Source organism: Solanum tuberosum, unplaced genomic scaffold (genome assembly GCF_000226075.1).
Source record: "Solanum tuberosum cultivar DM 1-3 516 R44 unplaced genomic scaffold, SolTub_3.0 scf00087, whole genome shotgun sequence".
Classification (NCBI taxonomy): domain Eukaryota; kingdom Viridiplantae; phylum Streptophyta; class Magnoliopsida; order Solanales; family Solanaceae; genus Solanum; species Solanum tuberosum.
In genome coordinates, this window is record NW_006239017.1 from 294,967 (window position 1) to 316,240 (window position 21,274).

Here is a 21,274-nt window from a genome sequence, read left to right on the forward strand (position 1 = left end):
CATCCCAGTATGCTGAGATAATACTCCCTTCGTTCCATTTTATATGTCACAGTTTTACTTTGCACTTGCATTAAGAAATGATGTAACTTTACCCTTCTACCCTTATTTAATTTTTTTGAAACTCAAGTTTTCAATCAATGAACATGAATTAATTTAACCAATGAACATGAATCATTTACTTAACTTTTCTAAGTTGACCAAATGTATATTTTCAATGCTAATACCTTACAAGGGTGAAAAAGGAACAATATGCTAATTTATGCATTGAGTATTATAGACCAACTATTTATAAAAAGGGACGGAGGGAATATAAAGGAAACTAATTTTGCTTATCCTCAAAACTACCCCTTACAGTAGAGACCAAAAACTAAAAAGTGCTTTATACATTGTCATTATGTGGCAATCAAGAATGGGTAGATTGAGAGGCTATGGTTTTGTTTGAACTAAAGGCTGAGGCAAGTGTGGATACCTAACTGAAAATTGTGGAGGGATTCTAAGTGGGGTCTCTGTCTTATCTCAATTGTAAGAATGAGAGGAAGCCAGAACAAATCATAATCACTAGAAGAAGAAGAACAAATGGACAACAAGAAAATCATCATAGCCCTTCTCCTTCTTCTTTATTCTCTGCCCCAATTTCTTCTTCACACTGAGGAAGGAAAAGGCAACAAATCAGCAACAATATGGCTAGTTTGGTTGCTATTCAACCCAAACAGCCTTCTTTCTCTGTTCTCCCTTCTTCCCATTCTGACTTCAATGGTGCCAGATTGATCTCCTCATTTCAGGTACCCACTTTACCAGAAAGGAAATGTTGGGCTTTTTGTGGGTTTGGGTAGAATTTTTTTGTCACTCTGTTTGAATACTGACTTGGGGTTTAGCTAGTATTTCATAATTTGCATAAAAATCCCACCTTTATCTGTTATGGTTTCAAGAAGATTATAAAAATGTAATCTTTACTAGACATTAGGCTATAATATGTGTCTATTGTGTGGTAATGTTTTTTTTAATTTTATAACGTGGTATCCTGACCAGTTTTTGCGATTAATTAGTCGGTACGGGGTAGCTACTACATTCCACCACTACATGTAGGATAACTCTGTCTAACAAGTCTTGGATAAATAGGAAGAAATCACTTTGTGTATTTGAACTTGAGACCTCGTGGTTCTCAATCCAGATTATTGACCTCTAGGCCACACCCTTGGGTGCTAGTGTGATATTGTTATCTTTCTCTTTTTATGGTAATTTTTGGGTTATGCAAGACAAGAAGAGTGAGTATTAATTGCTTAGAGTGCTGAGAATTGATGCTTATTCATATTCTATATGTATCAAGAAGCTGCTGCTTTTGCTTTGCTGCATAATGAGTTGATATGGTAGGTTTTTCTGGTTTACTTTTATATGATGGTTGTAGTATAAGAGGAAACCATGCCTGTCAAAAGGAGCATTGCAAGTTACAGCCTCGAGTGAAAAGAAAATCCTTATAATGGGAGGCACACGATTCATTGGTGTGTTTCTATCCAGACTTCTTGTGAAAGAAGGCCACCAGGTAATCAACCTGGCTTAAGTTCTCTTTAAAGTTCAAATCATTTTTCGACTTCTACGTTGTCGTCCAAATTGTTACCAGGCGAAGATTTTAACCTTTGGAGTGAAGATTATAACCTTTGATGTTAGAAGTTTCCTTGAAAATTCACGATCTTATGATGATTCACAAATGCAGGTTACTCTATTCACAAGAGGAAAAGCTCCAATATCTCAACAATTACCAGGTGAATCAGACCAGGATTATGCTGATTTCTCCTCTAAGGTATGTTGGATATTAAATGAGCTTTATTTAAAGCTTTGCGATTATATGATTTAAGTTACACTAAGTAATGAGATTTTTTGTTCCAACTGCAGTTATTGCACTTGAAGGGTGACAGAATGGATTTCGATTTTGTGAAGAGTAGTCTTTCTGCAGAGGGCTATGATGTTGTATATGACATAAATGGTACTAATGGTGTTTTATTCTATATCACAATGTATTCCCCGTTTTCTTGTCGTTACAAACAATTTTTTCTGGTAGAAGTATGTTTCTATTTTTTCCTCCTTTTTGGTCTCTTGTTCATGAACTGTTCTTTTGTTATTCAGGACGTGAAGCAACTGAAGTGGAGCCAATATTGGATGCATTACCTAATCTAGAACAGTAAGCTGTGAATCCTCGTAATACATACCATGAACGATTTGCCATGAGGATGGATTTCTGCTATGATTCTGTACCAGGAATCATTACTACTATACCATTAGCTTGAACTATTTTACAATATTTGGTCATGAATTGATCGCATTCATCTGGCTTAGCCACTCTTTACTAGGTAAACGTTATTTGAATGGCCGGATTGTGGTATTCCTTTTTATCTGATCATTTTAACTTCCCTATGAATCTCAGGTACATATACTGCTCTTCAGCTGGTGTATACCTTAAAACTGATTATTTACCACATTTTGAGGTCAGTTTAGTAGCATATGATTATTTTTTGAGCTTATTTTCAGTCTACTTGTGATACTAGGTAATTAATAAGAATAGACAACAACACATGGCTGTCATTTTGGTTAGTAGACACACTTAAAAACAACTTTTTTGCTCAAAGAAGGAGGAGTTTTACACAGGAGATTATTGTCAATATTTCAGTTCCAAGTTCTTAAAAATAATGTTAGACTGGAGGCACTTACAAAATTCTTATTATTGAACCTTGTCTGCTGGCAGAGAGATTAGACTTCATAGTTTGTTTATCTCTGAGGTGTAACAAATAGCAGCTTATCTGCTCGGTCCTATTTGCACCTTGCTTCAGCCTTTCTTCTAATTTTTGGTCTTATCTTGTCCCTTATTCTTTATGTAGTTGTTTTCTCCAAGGCTAACAAAAACATCTTGCCCAATGTCAACAGGTTGATGCAGGTGACCCGAAGAGCAGGCATAAAGGAAAGCTTGAGACAGAGAGCTTGTTAGTATCACGAGATGTTAATTGGACTTCTCTAAGGCCTGTTTATATTTATGGGCCACTTAACTACAATCCTGTTGAAGAGTGGTTCTTCCACCGATTGAAAGCTGGTCGCCCAATTCCAATTCCTAACTCAGGGATGCAAATAACTCAACTTGGACATGTGAAGGTTAGTCAGCACATATTAAAAGAGTAGTTCACATCTTTCTAGTGTAAGCTTCAAGCAATGCTATCACCCTAGAAGTTCAACGGAGACATGTTTGCTTAGGTCCTCTAGGTATTCAATCTTCGCAAGTGGCCTCCATTTAGTAAAGACCAGGAAATATGTCTTTTCAAGTAGGAGCAATGTACTCTTGGTCTACTTTCAGGCAATACTCGAGTTAAACAGCATTATAACATAATGAGCTTAGTAATCGTCTCAAATAAGAATCACAACCCTGTGTCTACGTGATAATATTTTTGCTTTTGGTTGATATTGGCAGGATCTTGCAAAGGCTTTTGTTCAGGTTCTTGGAAATGAGAAAGCAAGCAAGCAAGTATTTAACATATCCGGAGAGAAATATGTCACATTTGATGGATTAGCTAAGGCTTGCGCCAAGGTAATTTTTTTTGGTCAATGTTAGCTTATATTGCTTCTAAAAGCTTTGAATGATGTACAATTGACTGTCAATATTCCTAATCCAGGCTGGTGGTTTCCCTGAACCCGAGCTTGTTCATTACAACCCTAAAGAGTTCGATTTTGGCAAGAAGAAAGCATTCCCATTCCGTGACCAGGTAAACATTAGTGTGTTGATTTCAGTTTTTTACCATTCATATTGAAATTTGAGACATTCTTTATCAAAGAATCAAAATGATATAACCAAACTAAATGTGAATCATCAGTAAAGGTTCACAACATGTTCACCGCGTCTTTTCTTAGTCTCTTCCTAAAACACACATCAGTATTCTACATGAGTTTGTGTGCTTGAATAAAACACACATTTTAGTACAATCAATCGTAGTCCAAACGAAATACTACGAGAAGGTTTATTTCCTTGGTTGAAGTTGTTAGTAGTCTGTTTAATATCGGATTCTGGTCCAACTTTAGTCTATCTATGTCTTTCGTTGGTTTTAACATCGAAATTCTACAGCATTTCTTTACATCAATCGAAAAGTCAAAGGCTCTGCTAGGATGGAAACCGGATTTTGATCTGGTGGAAGGTCTTACAGACTCTTACAACCTAGATTTCGGACGGGGAACATTCAGGAAAGCAGCTGATTTCTCTACAGATGATATGATTCTTGAAAAGAAACTAGTTCCCCAGAGCTAGGATTTCCTGTTTTTCATTTTATAAGTTTTGGTTTCTTACTTTTCCTCCAAGAAGTTCACAAGTCTTTAGTGGCCAAACTATTTGAAATTTTCCTTGTATATTAACTTCACTGAGATGAAATGAATAACAAGTATTGTCATGTTGCCATAAACATTTTGTTGGGGAGGGGGTATAGTGTCGCGGTTGTATAAACTATGCGAAGTTGAATAAAATATTTTGGTCAAAAAATGTCCTTGCCGTTAATAGTTTGATTAAAAAATGCTCCGATTGTTACTTTATTGAGTCAAAAATGTCTTTTTCCTAAAAAAAATATATGTTATTTTGCTTCAATCTAGTTGTTAGAATATAATACTATCTCTGTTTCAGTTTGTTTCTCCTACTTTTCTTTTTAGTCCGTTTAAAAAAGAATGTCTTTTTCTTTTTTGTTAATTTTTTAATTTCAACTTTTCACATGACATGTTTTAGGCGGTAAGATCCGCAAAGCTTTAATTTATAACCACAAAATTCAGATTTTTTTCCAACTTTCTTGTCTATATTCATTTGGTTTTAATAAATGCTAAAAATGTATGTAATGCCTTTAAAAAAATTCGATAGAGATTCATGGGCGACACAATTTATATCGTGGTCACACGAGTGTTAATATTAAAAGAGCGAGGGCATAGCACGCACACTCTATTTTTTTTGCCAGCTTTCAAAAAATAATTGTCATTTATCGATTTGATATAAACGTAAAATAATTTTTTTATCATATAGTTGCTGGCCGCTAGGTGTACCCAATTATGACGCGTTTTGGCCGGCTTTTTACGTCGCCCAATTTCATTCCCCCAACGTATATAATTTATTAGCTATTATTTGACTTTGTATTTAGATCCGTTAACAACGTTCATTTTTATAAAGTTTCTGGTCGGATTACTTTCTGTTGTAATATAATTGAAAGGATAAATATTATTTCGGATGTTTATATTAAATTAATATCACGTATCATATTTTTATTTATTTGATGTAAACATAAGATGTATAAGTAGATTTTTAGTTGATTATAGTGCTGCATGCCACACCATTTTAAGCATTTCAGTAAGTTGTCCGCATCAAAAGTTACGATGAAATGACAAGTAGTTTTTATTGACAATTGAAGTCTCCAAATTTGAGTTTGAGAATGAAATTATTTTTTATATGAAACATTTTATCCTCAAAATCAAAAGTTATTAAATATTATAAATCTAAATTAATCGAGCTTCAAAATATATATACAAAATATTGGATGAAAAAAAAAAAAAAACTGCCCCCACAAGCTGGAGCGTCGATTTGTTTAGCTTAAATTCATTTAAGTAGGGACCTCTTTGTTGGACTTTGTTTTTAAGATCCGTTAGCTACGGTCATTTTTGTCAGATTTAAATTTTTCACCTTTAATTAAAAATCTCAAATTCAAACTTGAAATAAAAAAAAGTTCTCTCTCGTTTAATAGATCTTATACATAGAAAAATCGAATTAATGGGGGATCCAAACAAGGAGCAAGTATCATACGTCGAATGAAAAAACAAATTATAATTCAATCACTTTTTTTTATAAATATTAAATATCACACAAAATCATAACATTGGATTATCAAGCATGTTAAGTCTTGGTTAAGTAAACTTATTCCACTAAATTTCAACACCAACGACCTTTCTTTTCTATTTTCAGAAGAAAATTGATTCACGAAAATGTAGCTTACGCGCAAAAATATATTCTTATAATTCAAGTTTAGGAATAGTAATAAAATGATTAATATAAGATGAGTATATTATATTCACAAATTACAACTTTAGCTAGACGTTTGAGTTATTACCAAATTATATTGCTCAACAAGACTAGTCACTATAGGAGTGAAAAAGCTCAATTAATAAGATTTATTTCTTATTAGAGCTTTCAATGTGGATATATATTGTTGGGTGATTAAGTTTTGACGTAAACATGAAATATAATGAACTTTTTTAGTTAAATTTTTGACCTCTCAAATTTATTTTAAAAAATACTTCCCCTATTTCATATTAACTAAATTTTTCTAGGCTTTTTTCATTGTTCAAAATAATTAAATTGTCCAAAGTTCAACATGGATGTTTAAACTTTTTTTCATATTCGCCTTTTTTTTACTAAAATTTGATATTTTTTAGAAGATAAATTACACCATTTGCAACGTCAAATCATTTAATACGGAGTAGCAAGGGTACTATATTACGTTTCATTATTAATAAGTTCCCAGTTGGATAGCATTAAATTAAAAAAAAAAAACTTTAGGTAAACGGAATCAACCAATAATTACAACGCGTTTTTTTGAGAATCCCACCTCTTATTATAAAAATTATAATTATATTTTTTGTAATAAAATAAATAACCACTCCGTATCCGCAACTAAAATCGAACGCGCAATTGACAGATCTAATTAATTTATGACAGCTCTAATATCCTCTCATATTATAAAAAGAAAATTCTCCTAATGAAATATTAAACTCAGCTTACTCTTAATACAAAAAAATTTAATGTAAGTCTAATCTTAGTAGTGCAAAGATTACGCATCTATACAGTACAACTGTACAAGTTAGTCAGCTAATCAAGTGGCGAGAGGATTAACTAATATACATACAAATTTACACTCACTTGAAAATTAGTTAGAGTTGTGAAAATCAAATTATTTTGTAGGTCGGATAAAATTAGTCCTCATGGATCGATGGCCAACAATACATGGTAAATGACCTATTATAATAATTATAAACGATTTAATAGTGTAAAATTTCATATATTGTCGGATTATATAGTGTAATGCTAAATGAGATCGAGTGGACAAGGGTGAAACTATCCATGTTCAAATGGAGTCAGTTCACATACGCAAGAGCGAAATCATCATTTTAATAACTTTGGTTCAAATTTTGTATTTATATTGAAAAATAATACCACAACATACTTAGTTAATAGTGAAATTCCACCAGGTGTGTCTAAAGAGGATATAATGTACCATCGGCTCAAGTGCATCAAATCCACACAAAACTATAAGAATATGACTAGTACTGTATCAAATACAAATAAGCCTAAACCCGTGGACAGTAACACAACACACCACATATCTTAACCTTATATATTAATATCCACTCCTTCTTAATAGTTTAATTATTTGGTTTTTTTCCAAACTTGCACTTTATATAACTCCTAATTTGTCTCCTATTTTTTCTCAAACAAAAAAAACTACAACCACCCCTCATTAGTTTACAATCTAAAAACCAAATGCAATTCCCAGCCATTTTCTTCAAAACTCGTTTCATTTACAATCTCTTCAACCCAATCCTCCTCTCCTTACTCCCAAAAAAACTCATCTCCTTCCTTCCTCCATCTTGGTTCCACCAAAAACACCTCCATTCGCGGTCACCGGCGCCGCCACAACAATCGCCTGTTTCCGTTTCCGACGCCGTTCAATCGCATATTCAGAAGAGAATGGACTCAGACGAACTCCGACGTATTTTCCAAATCTTCGATCGGAACGGCGACGGACGGATAACGAAGAATGAATTAAACGATTCGTTAGAGAATATGGGGATATTCATACCAGATCCGGAATTAATCGAGATGATCGAGAAGATCGATGTGAATGGAGACGGTTGCGTTGACATAGATGAGTTCGGTTCGCTTTACCAGACCATCATGGATGAACGCGACGAAGAAGAAGATATGCGTGAGGCATTCAATGTGTTCGATCAAAATGGCGATGGATTCATTTGTGTTGATGAATTGAAATCTGTTCTCGCATCGTTAGGGCTAAAACAGGGACGAACGGTAGAGGATTGTAAACAAATGATTAACAAAGTGGACATTGATGGAGATGGAATGGTTAATTTTGCAGAGTTTAAGCAGATGATGAGAGGAGGTGGTTTTGCTGCATTGAGTTAGTTTAATTTTTATTTTTTTTAATTATTTCGTTTTTTTTCCCACTATTTTTATTATAAAATAGAGAAGCAAAGAATAATTTTTATTTTATTTTTTTATTGTCATAGGCTGTGACATGTAAATAAATTGTTACTGCTATTATTTTATTTTTTCAATTGTTAATTGTGTTCGGCTTCTCTTCTACCTCCAATTGTGTTGATGTTAGGCGTACTAAGCTTTCATTATGTAATGGTTCAAAAAGAAAAAATTTGCATCATAAAAGATCTCCAGAAAAAGAATTGAAGAATTTATCGAATTAGCTAAAGGTATAAAGTATGTTTTACAACTCTTAGATTAATTTGTTTGTTTTTTTTATCTATTGGTGCATGATCATTTTGCCTTGAGAACTTTAAATGATTGGTTCAATGAATTCAATTTGTGGCATCTTAGACCCATTAGAAGGAAAGCACTCTCTGGTAAAATATTCTTAAATATTTTGAAATTCTAACTCGATTTAAAAAAAAAATACAAATAATGAATCAAAACGCATGTCATATTAGCCATTTATTAATAGAAGTCGTCCGTGATCACTTTTTAAAAATATGATAAAAGTTTGAGAATGTGGATAATCATTAATAAAGACCCAATGAGAGGCTGAACTCTTTTACAATCAAAATTTATAAAAATTATACGAACATGGATAGTTCTTTAGTAAAGACTGAGAGATTGAACTTAAACATAACTAAAATCAATAAAAATCATACAAATATCTATGGAGGGTAGAAAAAAAATCTTGCTTTAACACAAAATCGTATATTATGGCAATTTACAATAGTTCCGATTATGTTTTAAATTATCTTTAAGTATGTGTTTATAGGTAAGCAATATAGCTTGCATTGCTTAAATAGAACCATTACTTAATATTAAGGAAATCTTTAAGTGCAATTTCATTTTTTTACGTAAAGGATTATTAATGATGATTTTTTGATTGCACATAAACCTTAGTATTCGACCATAAGGTCATGCCTAATTTGCACCCGTTTGTAAGATAATTATATCAACTTATAAAATGATCATTTAGACATTTCATTTTTGTTCTAAGTTTGTTTTTAAATTGGTGTATACTACCTAGCATGTATATCACGTGGTGCTTTATTTGAATAATTTTTAGAGATGCTCAATCATATATTGCAATCATAAAAAAAAGTGTTGATGGGAGCTGACAGATATTTCCTGGAATTAGTTGAGATGATCGTAAGCTGACTCAAATACCACAATTATATATAAAAAAAATAATCTCCGTACCTAACACTATAAATGAATATTTTTAAGTTTAAAATCAAAAAATAAGTTAAAACTCCATACCAATTTATCTGGTTTAAAATAAAAAAATGATAAATAAAATTTTTAAATATTTGTTGAAATTTCAAATTCCATAAATTATTCCTAAAATTTATATTATAAAAAAATTCCACATTATTTTTGTTGATCTCTGTATAGCTGTTTGTTTATGAACCAAACAACTCGTAATAGATCAGTGACCTTACGACGTCGTTTTGTTCATCTTCTCCGCAATTATTATATTCTTCATTCGGATTCAGTTTCTTTGGAGAATTTACTTGGATTTTTTGCTTAGTCTCAAGTCCCTGGTAATTCCTCTCCCTTGCCGATTTGCTTCGCCGATTTAGTTCAATTTTTTGTATGTGGTGTTCCATTGATTGGATCCTCAGTTTGAATTTTTTTAAAATTTTAACTTCATCAACCCTTACATTAGCATTGACAGCTATAATTTTCTGTGTTAATTTATCGTACATTGTTTGAATCTCATTAATTATGTGTAATTTAGTGGGTAAGTTGATGTTAATGGGAAAAAGGTTGTATTCCCGTAATATTTAAGGTAATAATCTAACAATTGATGGTTTAGGAGCTGTTTAAAAGCTTTGTTAAATGTATTTGGATGCTTTGTAGAATTTAATCTCTCAGTAATAATCTAACAATTGGCTTGAGTGTCTTTTTGTTTTTTATTATGCTTTCAAGTTTTTTTTTTTGATGTTGCGAGTTGTATAATTCTCGATCTAGGTGATATTCTATAGATTTTGTGTTAAAAAACAAACAATGTGTGTCTAGTTTTGGATATGAAATGCTAAGATGGAATTAGGAAGGGGAAGAGGTTTAAAGAGTTCTTTTTTTTTTTTTTTTGGAAAGAGTGAATATATGATTGGATTAATCAGCATCGGAGTTTAGATGGACCAGTGATGATTCATATAGCTGGCGTTTGGGATTGACGCGTTGTTGTTTATGTTTTGTCAAAACACAGTTTCTGCTATAAAAGCATATGGATTGTTTATTCGTTTTGATTGAATGTATCCGTATCGATTTTCCTGTTGTTTTGCTTGTAAGTGTATATATCATCAGCCTTCTGATAAATAAGAAGGGTATTCAATATGATTCGCATCTGCTTTAGTTTTTTGATAAATGATTTTTCTGTATAACAGCAGCAGAGGTGTTGAATTTAGAAGAATTATTTACAAATAGATAGTTCAAATTTGAAGGATTCTGAGTTTTTCACCATCTTTATCTTAGGTTAGGAAAAAACTGCTTTCAATCACAGCACTGAAACAGCATCTTGAACTCTGAACTATGGACTCAACCCTGGAAAATGTAGCTTATTCCCCCAAAAATGTATTCATTCTATCTGGCCAAAGTAACATGGCTGGTCGTGGTGGAGTAGAAAAGCATCACTGGGATGGCATTGTACCAAACGAGTGCCATCCTGATGCTTCTAGAATTTTCCGTCTTAGTGCACACCTCCATTATGAGGTGGCACGTGAGCCACTCCACCATGACATTGATGCCAAGAAGACATGTGGTGTTGGACCTGGAATGTCATTTGCAAATGCAATCAAGGACCGAGTGGAAGCTATTGGGTTAGTGCCATGTGCTGTAGGTGGAACTGCGATAAAGGAGTGGGCACACGGGCAACACTTGTATGTGAATATGGTCAAGAGAGCTAGAGCTGCCATGAGTCATGGAGGAGAAATCAAGGCATTGCTTTGGTATCAAGGAGAGAGTGATGCATTATCTCAGCATTGTGTCAATACGTATAAGGCTAATATGGAGAAGTTAATACATGACGTTCGTGCTGATTTGCATCTGCCATCTCTGCCAATTATTCAGGTTAGCTAATGTAGTTTGCTTCAAGCCTAGATGATGCATGTTTGAAATAAGTAACATTATTATCACGCATTTCTCAACATTGAACGTTGAATACTAGAAAGTAAGTGTTCTTTATGCATTTGTTCAATAAATAAGTTTTGATAGTAAACCAATGAATAAGATCGATACCAAGATACACTCCTTTTCTTCCCTATGCAGTTGTTGTGAAACTTAACTGACTAGCCTAGAAAATCATAAAGAGTGTTACGTAAAATCACGAGGCCAGTTCAAATCTGGCTGATGTATGCAACACTTTTCAAGGATTTTGGCAATTGTAGTTGGGAATTTCATGGATCAAAGTAGTGGTACATTTTCACATGTTCTGTAACTGCATTGCATTGTCCTATAGGTTGCAATTGCATCAGGAGATGAGAAGTATATTGAAAAGATTCGAGAAGCGCAAAAGGCGATTGATCTTCCAAATGTTGTATGTGTTGATGCCATGGGATTGCAGCTAAAGGGAGATAATCTCCATTTAACAACAGAGTCTCAAGTTAAACTAGGCCAAATGTTGGCTGATGCATATTTAACCCATTTTGCACCACAAGAACCTTGTGTTGCTTCATCTTGAAAAATTTGCTGTACTGTGTGTATGTAAACTAAAAACTATTTAGTCCTGGCTCATGAACATAACGTGAGTGAGCGCTCATATAAGTGTATTATTACTTTGAAGTAAGTTGACTCATTTTCTGTATCTCTTCATGTCTTTAATTTAAAATGAGTATTTCCTTGTCTGCATTTCATCATATAGCTTTCAAATATTTTGTATTGTACAATTATTGCGACATATAATACTTACATAGTTTTCAAATATGCAAATTTAATTTCAAAAAACTTTAAAGATAGCAACTTGTGCAATAACTTTGAGTTGGACATCTCTGTCCTGCTGGAATTCTTAATCATAAGATCTTTATGTACACCTCACTAGAAGGAATTTGTATGAAATTCTTCTGCTTTTGTCGATGGGTTTATTTAACAACATACCCGATGTAATCACATAAATGGGGTCTGAGGAAGGTGGTATGTGTGCAGCCTTGTCGATTTGTTCTATCAAAATGCAAATCGTCTTTAGACTTTATACTACTACAAAAAAAATTAGTTGTACATGATTTCAGTCATAAATATATTAAATTTGCAAATGATGTCTGCAACATGAACCACGGAAATAAAGCAAAAACTTCAATGGGGTACCCCTTATAATCCAAAGGATACATAGCTATCGTGTTGGTTTATGCAGGTAAGGTAACCCACTAGTTCAATTTAGTGTATAGCCTACAATGAATATTGTTCAAACTGATGGATTCGTTCAGCGGCTGTGGAATGTTACTTCAAACTCAAACAAGAGATATCAGTCGGTATAGTCACATCACACGGAAGGAAGTCAGAACTACGCAACTCTTCAACTCATTAGCAACCTCATGGGCAAATTCCGCCTCTATCTCTTGCTTCAGAACACTCCACTAGTAGCTTTATAAATTATAACTGGTTGTCTAGTTTCATCGACATCTTGGTGTATTGAGTTCTATGATTAGTGAGGGTATCTTATGTTATCTGCTTCCTCCGACTCTCTGAGACATATTCGTAGTATTCCTCTTCGCCATAAAGTTTCCTGAAAGACAATAAATAGGCAGTCAGTTAAATATTAGGCTCTCCACAGAAGACCCACCCAGAGGAAGGGGAAAATATGTTTTGAGGACGAGTTCATATATTAGAATCTTAGTATAGTTGACATGACTTTTATGTCGGCGTAAGCGCCTTGGAAGCAAATGAGCATGCAAGACAGATAATACAACCAACTCCCTACTTATTAGTATCATTCTCTGACTAAGCAATTTTTTAAAATATAAAACTACGCATAGACATTCCCCGTTGCTCTCTTTTGAAGTAGCCACATGATGCATGCGACAAGTGTCCAAAATTCTTAACCAGTGGTACATACAGTATAACCCCTCCAAACAAATAAATATTACATCACCTGACATCAGCAATACACAATTCTATCCCAAACCCAAAAGGAACATGTTCCACCACCCCATTTAGCAAAGAAAGATCATTAGCGTATTCTACTTACTGTTCGCGCATGAACTATCTATTAAAATCACAATCTTCCTCCTCTTCTTATTAGGAAGATCATCTTGGATAAGTAGTAAGTACTGCTTTACATGTAGCTATCTATCGAAGGAAGAAACCTCTAGGGATGAAATCTTCCAAATGCCCTCTCAAACTCATTTTTGACCACTTACAGAGGAGTTGGAAAAGGTGTTGCTCCTTCCAATAAGTAACTGTTTTTTTGCCAAATGAGAGAAATAATGTTCTTCTCTCCTTGTTCTCGTTACCTCCTATCAAATATAGCACTAACCAGAACAACAAGGGCCTCTATGTAGCATATTTCACAACTAATTAGTCCAATCATAGTTACTTGGCTAGTTATATCCATCCACAGCTTATATGTGAAGAGTTGTAACAATGGAAAATAATAGTAAAGGTTGTGGACGACTTACGAACTCTGCCAATGTTGGACAAATCTCAAAGTGGATAATGGTACAAGGATGAAAGAGAAGATTAAGAACCTCATGCACCTTTTCACAATTTAAATCCTCGTTTTTATTGAGTCAGAAACTTTTGAGCAACTTTTAGAATGAGCAGACTATGCAATTATGTAGAAAACAAAGCAAGGGGATGAGGTGAAGCAGATGTCATACATTATACCAGACAACAACATCCAAACTACCCATAATAGGAATCAGAACATGAACAACTTACTTCTGAAACTAACTGAACAGCAACTAAATTTAATCCCAACACATGTAACTACGGGTGGAAGTAACGGCAGCAGATAGAAAAACTTACGCTAGATCTGCCAAGGTATCTGATTTAATTACTGCCAGCCCCTCCGGGCGCCCAAGGGAAGAATAGTGCGTTATCATTTCCTTCAGGGTGTGCTTTGTACTTTTGATATCATTATCCCACAATATACTCTGAAATCAAAGCACCCAGACCTGTTACTTACATTTGCAGTGAAAAGCATATAGGACGTCAATGACTTCAATTTCAAACAAATGTTGTATATATTTTAGTCTATTTCATTTATATGCTGGATGGACAAAGTGGCTACTTAATTTAGAGTTCATTTAACATGTAATAAGAGATTGATTCACATCTGGTTCACAGGCCGAATACCTTTCTCACATACTCTCTTTTGACATCTTCCCATGGTATTTTTCCCTCAGAAGAGAATATAGAAGCATTCCAAATGGCTCCTCTTGCAACCATCACAGATGAAGCACCTATAAAATAAAGTTGCTACATGTTGCAAAACATAAGCAGAAACAACCATATAGATATTCATAAAACAGATAGAAAAACCATCATCAACTTAATATGAACAATGCTTTTCACATACAGATTGTTCATTGATTGATGTGTCACAAGGAAGAATGCCTACAAAGATTAATTTTGTATTTCTGAGGCAACAGCATCTCTCAGATTATAACTTCTGAATTGGAGGCTATGTTGCCCAGATCCTCTAAAAATATCACCTCACCCCATGTCAGATCTCCTCCAAATATAACACATTTTGGAGGACCCGAAACTGGTGTGACGGCTTTTCTGGAAGGGCCTGAACTGCAAGCATCTACAAGACTGTCAAATGCATCCACAGTTCTTTACAGCAAAAGAAAGAAATATGCAGAAGCAAGAATTCAAGCTTTTTTCTACATTTTTTTTATAGAATTAGTTATCTCATTGATTGAAGGGAAAATTGCTGCATACAAAATGTCTGTATACGTCTTTTACAAGAAAGAACCATCAAGTGCCTTAGCACAATGCACACATCAAAAGATATATAAGCTATTTGATTCCATTTCCTTAAACCTATGGACATCTGATGAAAATCAAACATATATACCCATATATGGACGACAAAGACACATTTATCTTCATAACATATAATTTTATTGTCATATTGGACCAAACACTCAGATCTATTTAATATCCAAATTAAAAAAATTCACCTAGAAAGTGCAAACTGATTCATCCGAGAACAATATGAGAACAAAGAGCAATTATAAGAAGTACAAGCACACCTGTTACATTTCTAACACGTTGAAAATCCTCATATTCAAAAACATCACCATTTGCTATAACCGGAATAGAGAGAGCGGCAGCAACATCAGCAATCTCATTCCACTTTGCAGGATCTCTTGGCCTGTCTGGAACTTTCCTGTAGTTCAATCAACAATGATGCCACATTTGCTAGTCAGAGGAAATACTAATATCACTCGACTTCAAGTTAAAAGCCCAAAATAGGAGAAATCTCAAACAAGCAACCAGTGATGATTCCTTATCCCAAACAAAAAACAAACAAAAATGAGCCATGACCATATTCTGTGGTAACAGAGACATAGTAAGAGTAGCTGCCGAGAGAATTGTCAAATTGCACCCTCAATAAATCAGTTTTGACATCGTTTCCAAATATAGCATGTTCAATTTCTGTATTTTAAATCATCTAGCACTGACTACACATAAAGATAGCACATACATAATTCACGGAAAGCCATTTATGTGCACCAACCTACCCACCCCTCAGCAAATGGAAGGAAGATCAGAACCTAAAACAATCCTGTAAACCCTAGATGTGGTTAGTAATTCATGAATTGGCATCTTCAGAATGAAACTTCAATATCAATTAAAATTCACAATCACAAAAAGTGAAAGGAGAGAGAAGTCGGGGAAAGTAGCAATAACATACTGAACAGACAATACTTTCCAATATAACCAAGAAGCAGACTAAATGGTTCTTCTCTCGCTTCTAAGGTGGACTGTTTGAATCTACAGCAAGCCCCACCTCATTTCACAAAATTACTCCAACAACTATATGAAATACCTTGACCATCGACGTAGGCAATCTGGATTACTGGATATTCAAAGGGTTGATTGATGACAGAGCACAAGGTTAAGTTTATAAAGAACATGAGAAGCAGATATACAGAAATCATGTACCTTCCATGGACAGCAAGAGCAGAGACACCAGTCATCTCAATTCGTCGTGCCAATTCCACTGTATCCTGCGGATCTTTTAATAACCTAATTTTGCATGTTATCGGTACATCCAAGTTCCTCCGCAATGTTGTCAAAATCTGAGTTCAGAAGAAGGGAAACATTATGAACAGGACATACACTCCTATGCTGTATTAGAAGGAAATTCGCCTACTGGTGAAGGAGCAACAATAAATGCATACATCATGGATGAGCTCTGGTTTGCTCAACAGTGCAGCACCCATGCCTCCACTAATAGAGAATGACTTGGGGCATCCCATGTTTACGTCCACTGCTGCTACATCTTTACACCTGAAAAGGGACAGACCATCAAATATTTCGATCAGATGCACTAACTTCCTACCGATATCAAGCATAATTGCTGGTTTAAGCTTTCATGACTAAGTCAGAAGTGAAGACCTAAAAAGAGCAAAGAAACTCAAGCATGTGCTTTGAAGTTTCTTCACTATCTTAAGAAAGTAGATCATGAACCTTGAATCAAGAATGCAATTCACAGAATATTATGATAGCTATTCAATATAAAGAAAATTGTTAAAGAAGCAAATTCATATAACTGCAGCTTGTTGCACTTCAACATTAGTAAATTTAACTCTGACAAGCCTGTTATTTATAAACGAACATCAGCTATATCCATCATCCAATTAATGTCATAAAGGTCGATTCTAAATACTGCTAACAACATGAAAAAACTTAAAAATCTAGACTTCCAATGCAGAAAACGATATGACATCATTGAGAAAATGAAAAGCAAAAGCACAGAGTCCAGCTTCAAAAACAGTTCCTCAACAATTTCTATTTTTCCTCCTTGGGATGAATTGGATGATGCCTGTGCATGTGAGGGAAGCTTATTCAAGTTGGTTCCACACTGCCACTTGAGAGTTGACAAGGTCATCAAGAAGATCTGGGTAATGATTCCTGGAGTAAATTTTTTGGTGTCTGTGGATTGAAAGAAACAGTAGATGCTTTGATGGTATTTCAACTCTAAACTCTTCCCTCAAAGCAAAGTGTCTGCTAAGTCTGTTTTGCCGGATAAAGTTGACACCTGTAAGTCTGTAACTAGCACCGACCATTTTTTCAGATTGTAAACTCCCTAGACTTGGTGTAGCACTTTGTATAAGGAATTGCAACTTCACCTTACTAGTAATTGCTAGCAGATTTCTTTTGTATGTTGCACCTTCTTGATGCTTTTTAACAAAACACATTACTTCATCAAAGAAAAAGGACAGTTCCTCAAGCAAACTAGTAAAATAACTCCAACAAGAACATTTCTAACATTGATGTATAATATAGAGAACGGGAATATATGAAGTCTACCTCTTAAATCCAACAAGACCACTTCTAACCTTGATGTTCAGTATGGAAATTAGGACATATATACCCTACCTCACCCCTTGTAAAAACCCCAATAGGATGTGTTGTTATCAAGAAAATGTTTCATGGCACAAGAAGACTTATGCAGGTGTCACTATACTCAGTGAGAGAAAGACAAAACTTATTAGGACCCCCAAACCGGCGGAAAGGAGTTATTAATTAATGGCATTTGTATTTGCTCAAGATGAATGTCTTTTTGCCTTTTTTGGGTGTGGATGGGGGTGGGGGTATCTGGTTTCGCTAGAGAAACTGCTTGTCTGTTCATAAATTCAACCATACGAGTTCTTACATAACCAAGAGAGATATACTACATAATGCATCACATTACTTAAAAGAAATATCACCAAAAATGAAGACGCATATTGAAAATAAAACAAGTGGAGACAAGAGTGTAATTTCATCATAGGCATCCAATCCAATCTGTCTGTTTATAAGACTGGATGTGTGTATGACCATGTGAAAAACAGATTGTGTGTGTGAGAGAGAGAGGGGGGGTGGAAGGGAGCAGAAGGATTTAAAGTACAAAGATTAGTTATGATAAGGGAGAAAAAAAGAAAGAACTGAATGGAACATACACTATTTCAGCAGCTTTGAGAGCCCTCATGGCATCAGAAGTGCCCATCTGAAATACAACTCGATTTCTTTCCTCGGGGCACGTTCTGAAAACAACATTATCAGTTCCCTTCTCCACTATGTCAGTAGTCCCTAAGACATCTAAGGAATAAGGGGTAAAACTCATGAGAAATATTTTAGATGCATCGAGTTTAGCAACTTTTTTCTTTTGCCATCTCAAATATACTAGGTAACCTGCATCAAAAGGCAGGCTTCACTATGATATTTATCTTTTCGTTTCTTTTTCATAAGTGACTATGAATCCTATTCATCCATGCTCATAATACCTAAAAATAAAAATGTAAAGTAAAATTGCAAGGCATAAAGCATAGTGCTAACTGCTAAGTCAATAACATACTACCTTCCTTAAAAAAACAGAGTAATGACTTTGAATAAATCTTTTCTGCTTGGAAAGCTACTGAATCAGGTATCAGATGTCATCTATATTATGCCAATATGCACGACCTAGATAATAATTTACAAACCCTTGTTTGGTATTCGAGGGGCAATCAACACTCACACTAAAATATTCAGTTCAAGGTTTTAAAGTTCTGATATTAACTATCATCAGTAAATGTTCAATCATCTCTCAAATATTTCATTTAAGCCACAGATCCAGGTAAAACTTCTCATCATCAAATTTCTTCAACTAAAAGGCTCATTTTCTTGATAGAGAGAGCCATAACATGATGAAATTCAGAGTTCACATCCTTCTTTCATTAACATAAAAGCATTAAATCTGATAATCCATTAGAAATATAGAAGTACTCAAATTGACATATACAGCACATTCAGAGCAAGGTTATATTCATCAAATAAAGGGTCTTGAATAAGAACAAGACTGGTCACGTCCTTGGTGCCTAGGCATTTTTAGAAACTGTTGGTTTCATTCTTTCAATAGAAGTAGTATGTATTTACTTATTAAATGAAAAATGTTAAAGGATAACACAGACGAAAGATGCAAAAGGATGAACAAGAAATTACCATTAACTCGCCGCTCACATTTGATGATCTTATGATCAATAATCTCCTCTCCATAGGTTATGTCAGCACCATATTGGGCAGCAAGCAGCCTAAATGGCAATGTACCCTGACCAAAAGTAATGAAGCATACACAGGCATTTAAAAACATCATATAATAAAGTAAAAAACACATTAAGAGCAGTTTTAACTATGCTTCCAGGTGAATTTAAAAAGAGCCACACACATCTAGAAATGGGAACATGAAGTACCAAAACAAGACTGCTCTAATTCAATTTCACTTGAAGGTACTTACCACTCGGACCATTGGAGCCAAGACTAGCTTGTTTCTGTAATCCATCATTCTGACAAGGCAGATAAGTTAGTGCAATGCCAGAGATAATAGTATATGTTGACCAAATTGAGTATAGTCAGTATACTGTACAAAGAGTTACAGGTTAGGAATAGCTGTTATGCTTATAAATTATTCTCTCCATCCATTTTTATTGTCCACTACACTTGATAAAGATGTCCACTTTTACTAGTCCAGTTTAGAAAATCAAAAGATAATTTACCATTTTACCTTTATTATTTTTTTTATGACAAGGGAAAACCTGTAGCCGCTACCTTTGGATGCGCACAAGGTAAAACCCCACTCCTATGCAACAGCTCGCAAACCACACACGAGAGGTAACCCGCATTAGGCAAGCCCGGTGTAACGAACTCAACCCAAAAGGCAAACCTCTTGCTTTCATTGGCAAGGGGTTTCGAACTTGAGATATCCATTATGAAAGTCACAAGCTCGAACCACTGGGCCACCCCAAAGGTTTTACCCTTATTATTATCTATACTTATTTTCCAAACTATTGACTTTATTTTATTGAAAGGGTAATATAACAAAATTGTCATTCTATTTATTGCGTGTGTTAAGTCAATGTTGGACAAGTAAAAATAGACTGAGGAAGTAACAAGTTGTACATAATTCCTGAAACAGCCATGGTCCATGGCTAGCATTTAAGAAACACAATGTATATACAGCTTTGGATCTGACGTTATATGGACAGTTAAGAACAGAAATTTATTCAATCAAAACATCAGCTGTCAAATAAAATCCGGATGCTCTGTAATTATTCGGCAACTCACTCAATTGCAAATTCCGAGGGACAACTAGACTTCAACGATACAATTTACATATATAGCTTCGGATCTTACAGTATTTGCTCAGTAAAGATTAAAAAAATACTTAATACAGATGAATCTCTCGTCTCTAAATAAAAACTGACCAGTAAAGAGAAAGAGCAGGTCAACAGTTGTTACTGACCTTGACTTGAAAAGAGAGGAAGAATTTTCCTAGCCGGCGGCAACCAACCACGGCGGAGTATCGGAGTGGTTGCAATTGACGAGCGGCGCCGCGGAAGGGTCCGAATGAACTTTACACGATTAAAATGTCATCTTACAATATTTGGTGGCTATAAAGTAAAAACATGAACTAAGCTGCGCTTCAGGCAAAGCATAAAAAATCTTTTTAATTAGAGAATTAAAATATTTGATCAAGCTTTCAAAAAAAAATAAAAAAATTTGAATAGTACTACACTAGGAGTTATTTTTCAAAAGTTAAAAAAAAAAAAGAGTGAAAAGAGATTCTCTTTAAAATTTTAGTCAAGCATAATTTATTGTTATAATATTGATATATTTTCAGAATTTTAATACTTTCAAGAATATTTTAACAAAAAGAAAATAGATTTACATTAATTTGATGTCTGAAATCTACTGACTCGAATTCAAACCCATTAAAAAGAGAATTTCTTTGTATAAGAGTTTTCCATTCTCAAGATAATGCATATTAAAAAATTAACGCATTTTATTCTTCAAGAAATATTTAGT

General features: G+C 34.3%; 4 protein-coding genes across 6 annotated transcripts; 3 read left to right on the plus strand and 1 right to left on the minus strand.

Moving 5' to 3' along the window:
• The first annotated feature begins 470 nt into the window (after positions 1-470).
• On the plus strand, positions 471-4,427 carry LOC102598488 (chloroplast stem-loop binding protein of 41 kDa b, chloroplastic). The gene is made up of 10 exons (XM_006347233.2): positions 471-782; positions 1,406-1,540; positions 1,712-1,798; positions 1,891-1,981; positions 2,122-2,176; positions 2,420-2,480; positions 2,917-3,138; positions 3,452-3,568; positions 3,654-3,743; positions 4,100-4,427. The coding sequence occupies exons 1-10, from the start codon at positions 681-683 to the stop codon at positions 4,277-4,279; spliced, it is 1,140 nt and encodes a 379-aa protein (XP_006347295.1). The 5' UTR covers positions 471-680; the 3' UTR covers positions 4,280-4,427.
• A 3,014-nt stretch (positions 4,428-7,441) lies between these two features.
• LOC102598823 (calmodulin-like protein 3) lies at positions 7,442-8,480 on the plus strand. Its single transcript, XM_006347234.2, has one exon. It carries the CDS (start codon positions 7,538-7,540, stop codon positions 8,195-8,197), a length of 660 nt encoding a protein of 219 aa, XP_006347296.1. The 5' UTR covers positions 7,442-7,537; the 3' UTR covers positions 8,198-8,480.
• Positions 8,481-9,674: 1,194 nt separating this feature from the next.
• Positions 9,675-12,130, plus strand: LOC102599150 (probable carbohydrate esterase At4g34215). Of its 2 annotated transcripts, none has more exons than XM_015308762.1 (3): positions 9,675-9,822; positions 10,669-11,350; positions 11,739-12,130. In XM_015308762.1, exons 2-3 carry the CDS (start codon positions 10,814-10,816, stop codon positions 11,958-11,960), a joined length of 759 nt encoding a protein of 252 aa, XP_015164248.1. In that variant the 5' UTR covers positions 9,675-9,822; positions 10,669-10,813; the 3' UTR covers positions 11,961-12,130. The 2 variants fall into 2 exon arrangements, with proteins under 2 accessions (XP_015164248.1, XP_006347297.1); XM_006347235.2 differs by having other exon boundaries at positions 10,757-11,350.
• Positions 12,131-12,555: 425 nt separating this feature from the next.
• Positions 12,556-20,857, minus strand: LOC102599476 (tRNA-dihydrouridine(20) synthase [NAD(P)+]-like). 2 transcript variants are annotated; one of them, XM_006347237.2, is made up of 10 exons: positions 20,712-20,857; positions 19,707-19,755; positions 19,415-19,520; positions 18,394-18,532; positions 16,630-16,738; positions 16,391-16,527; positions 15,475-15,611; positions 14,570-14,676; positions 14,240-14,367; positions 12,556-12,998 (listed from the first exon to the last, which is right to left on the minus strand). In XM_006347237.2, exons 2-10 carry the CDS (start codon positions 19,752-19,754, stop codon positions 12,932-12,934), a joined length of 978 nt encoding a protein of 325 aa, XP_006347299.1. In that variant the 5' UTR covers position 19,755; positions 20,712-20,857; the 3' UTR covers positions 12,556-12,931. The 2 variants fall into 2 exon arrangements, with proteins under 2 accessions (XP_006347299.1, XP_006347298.1); XM_006347236.2 differs by having other exon boundaries at positions 19,707-19,784.
• Positions 20,858-21,274: the final 417 nt, after the last annotated feature.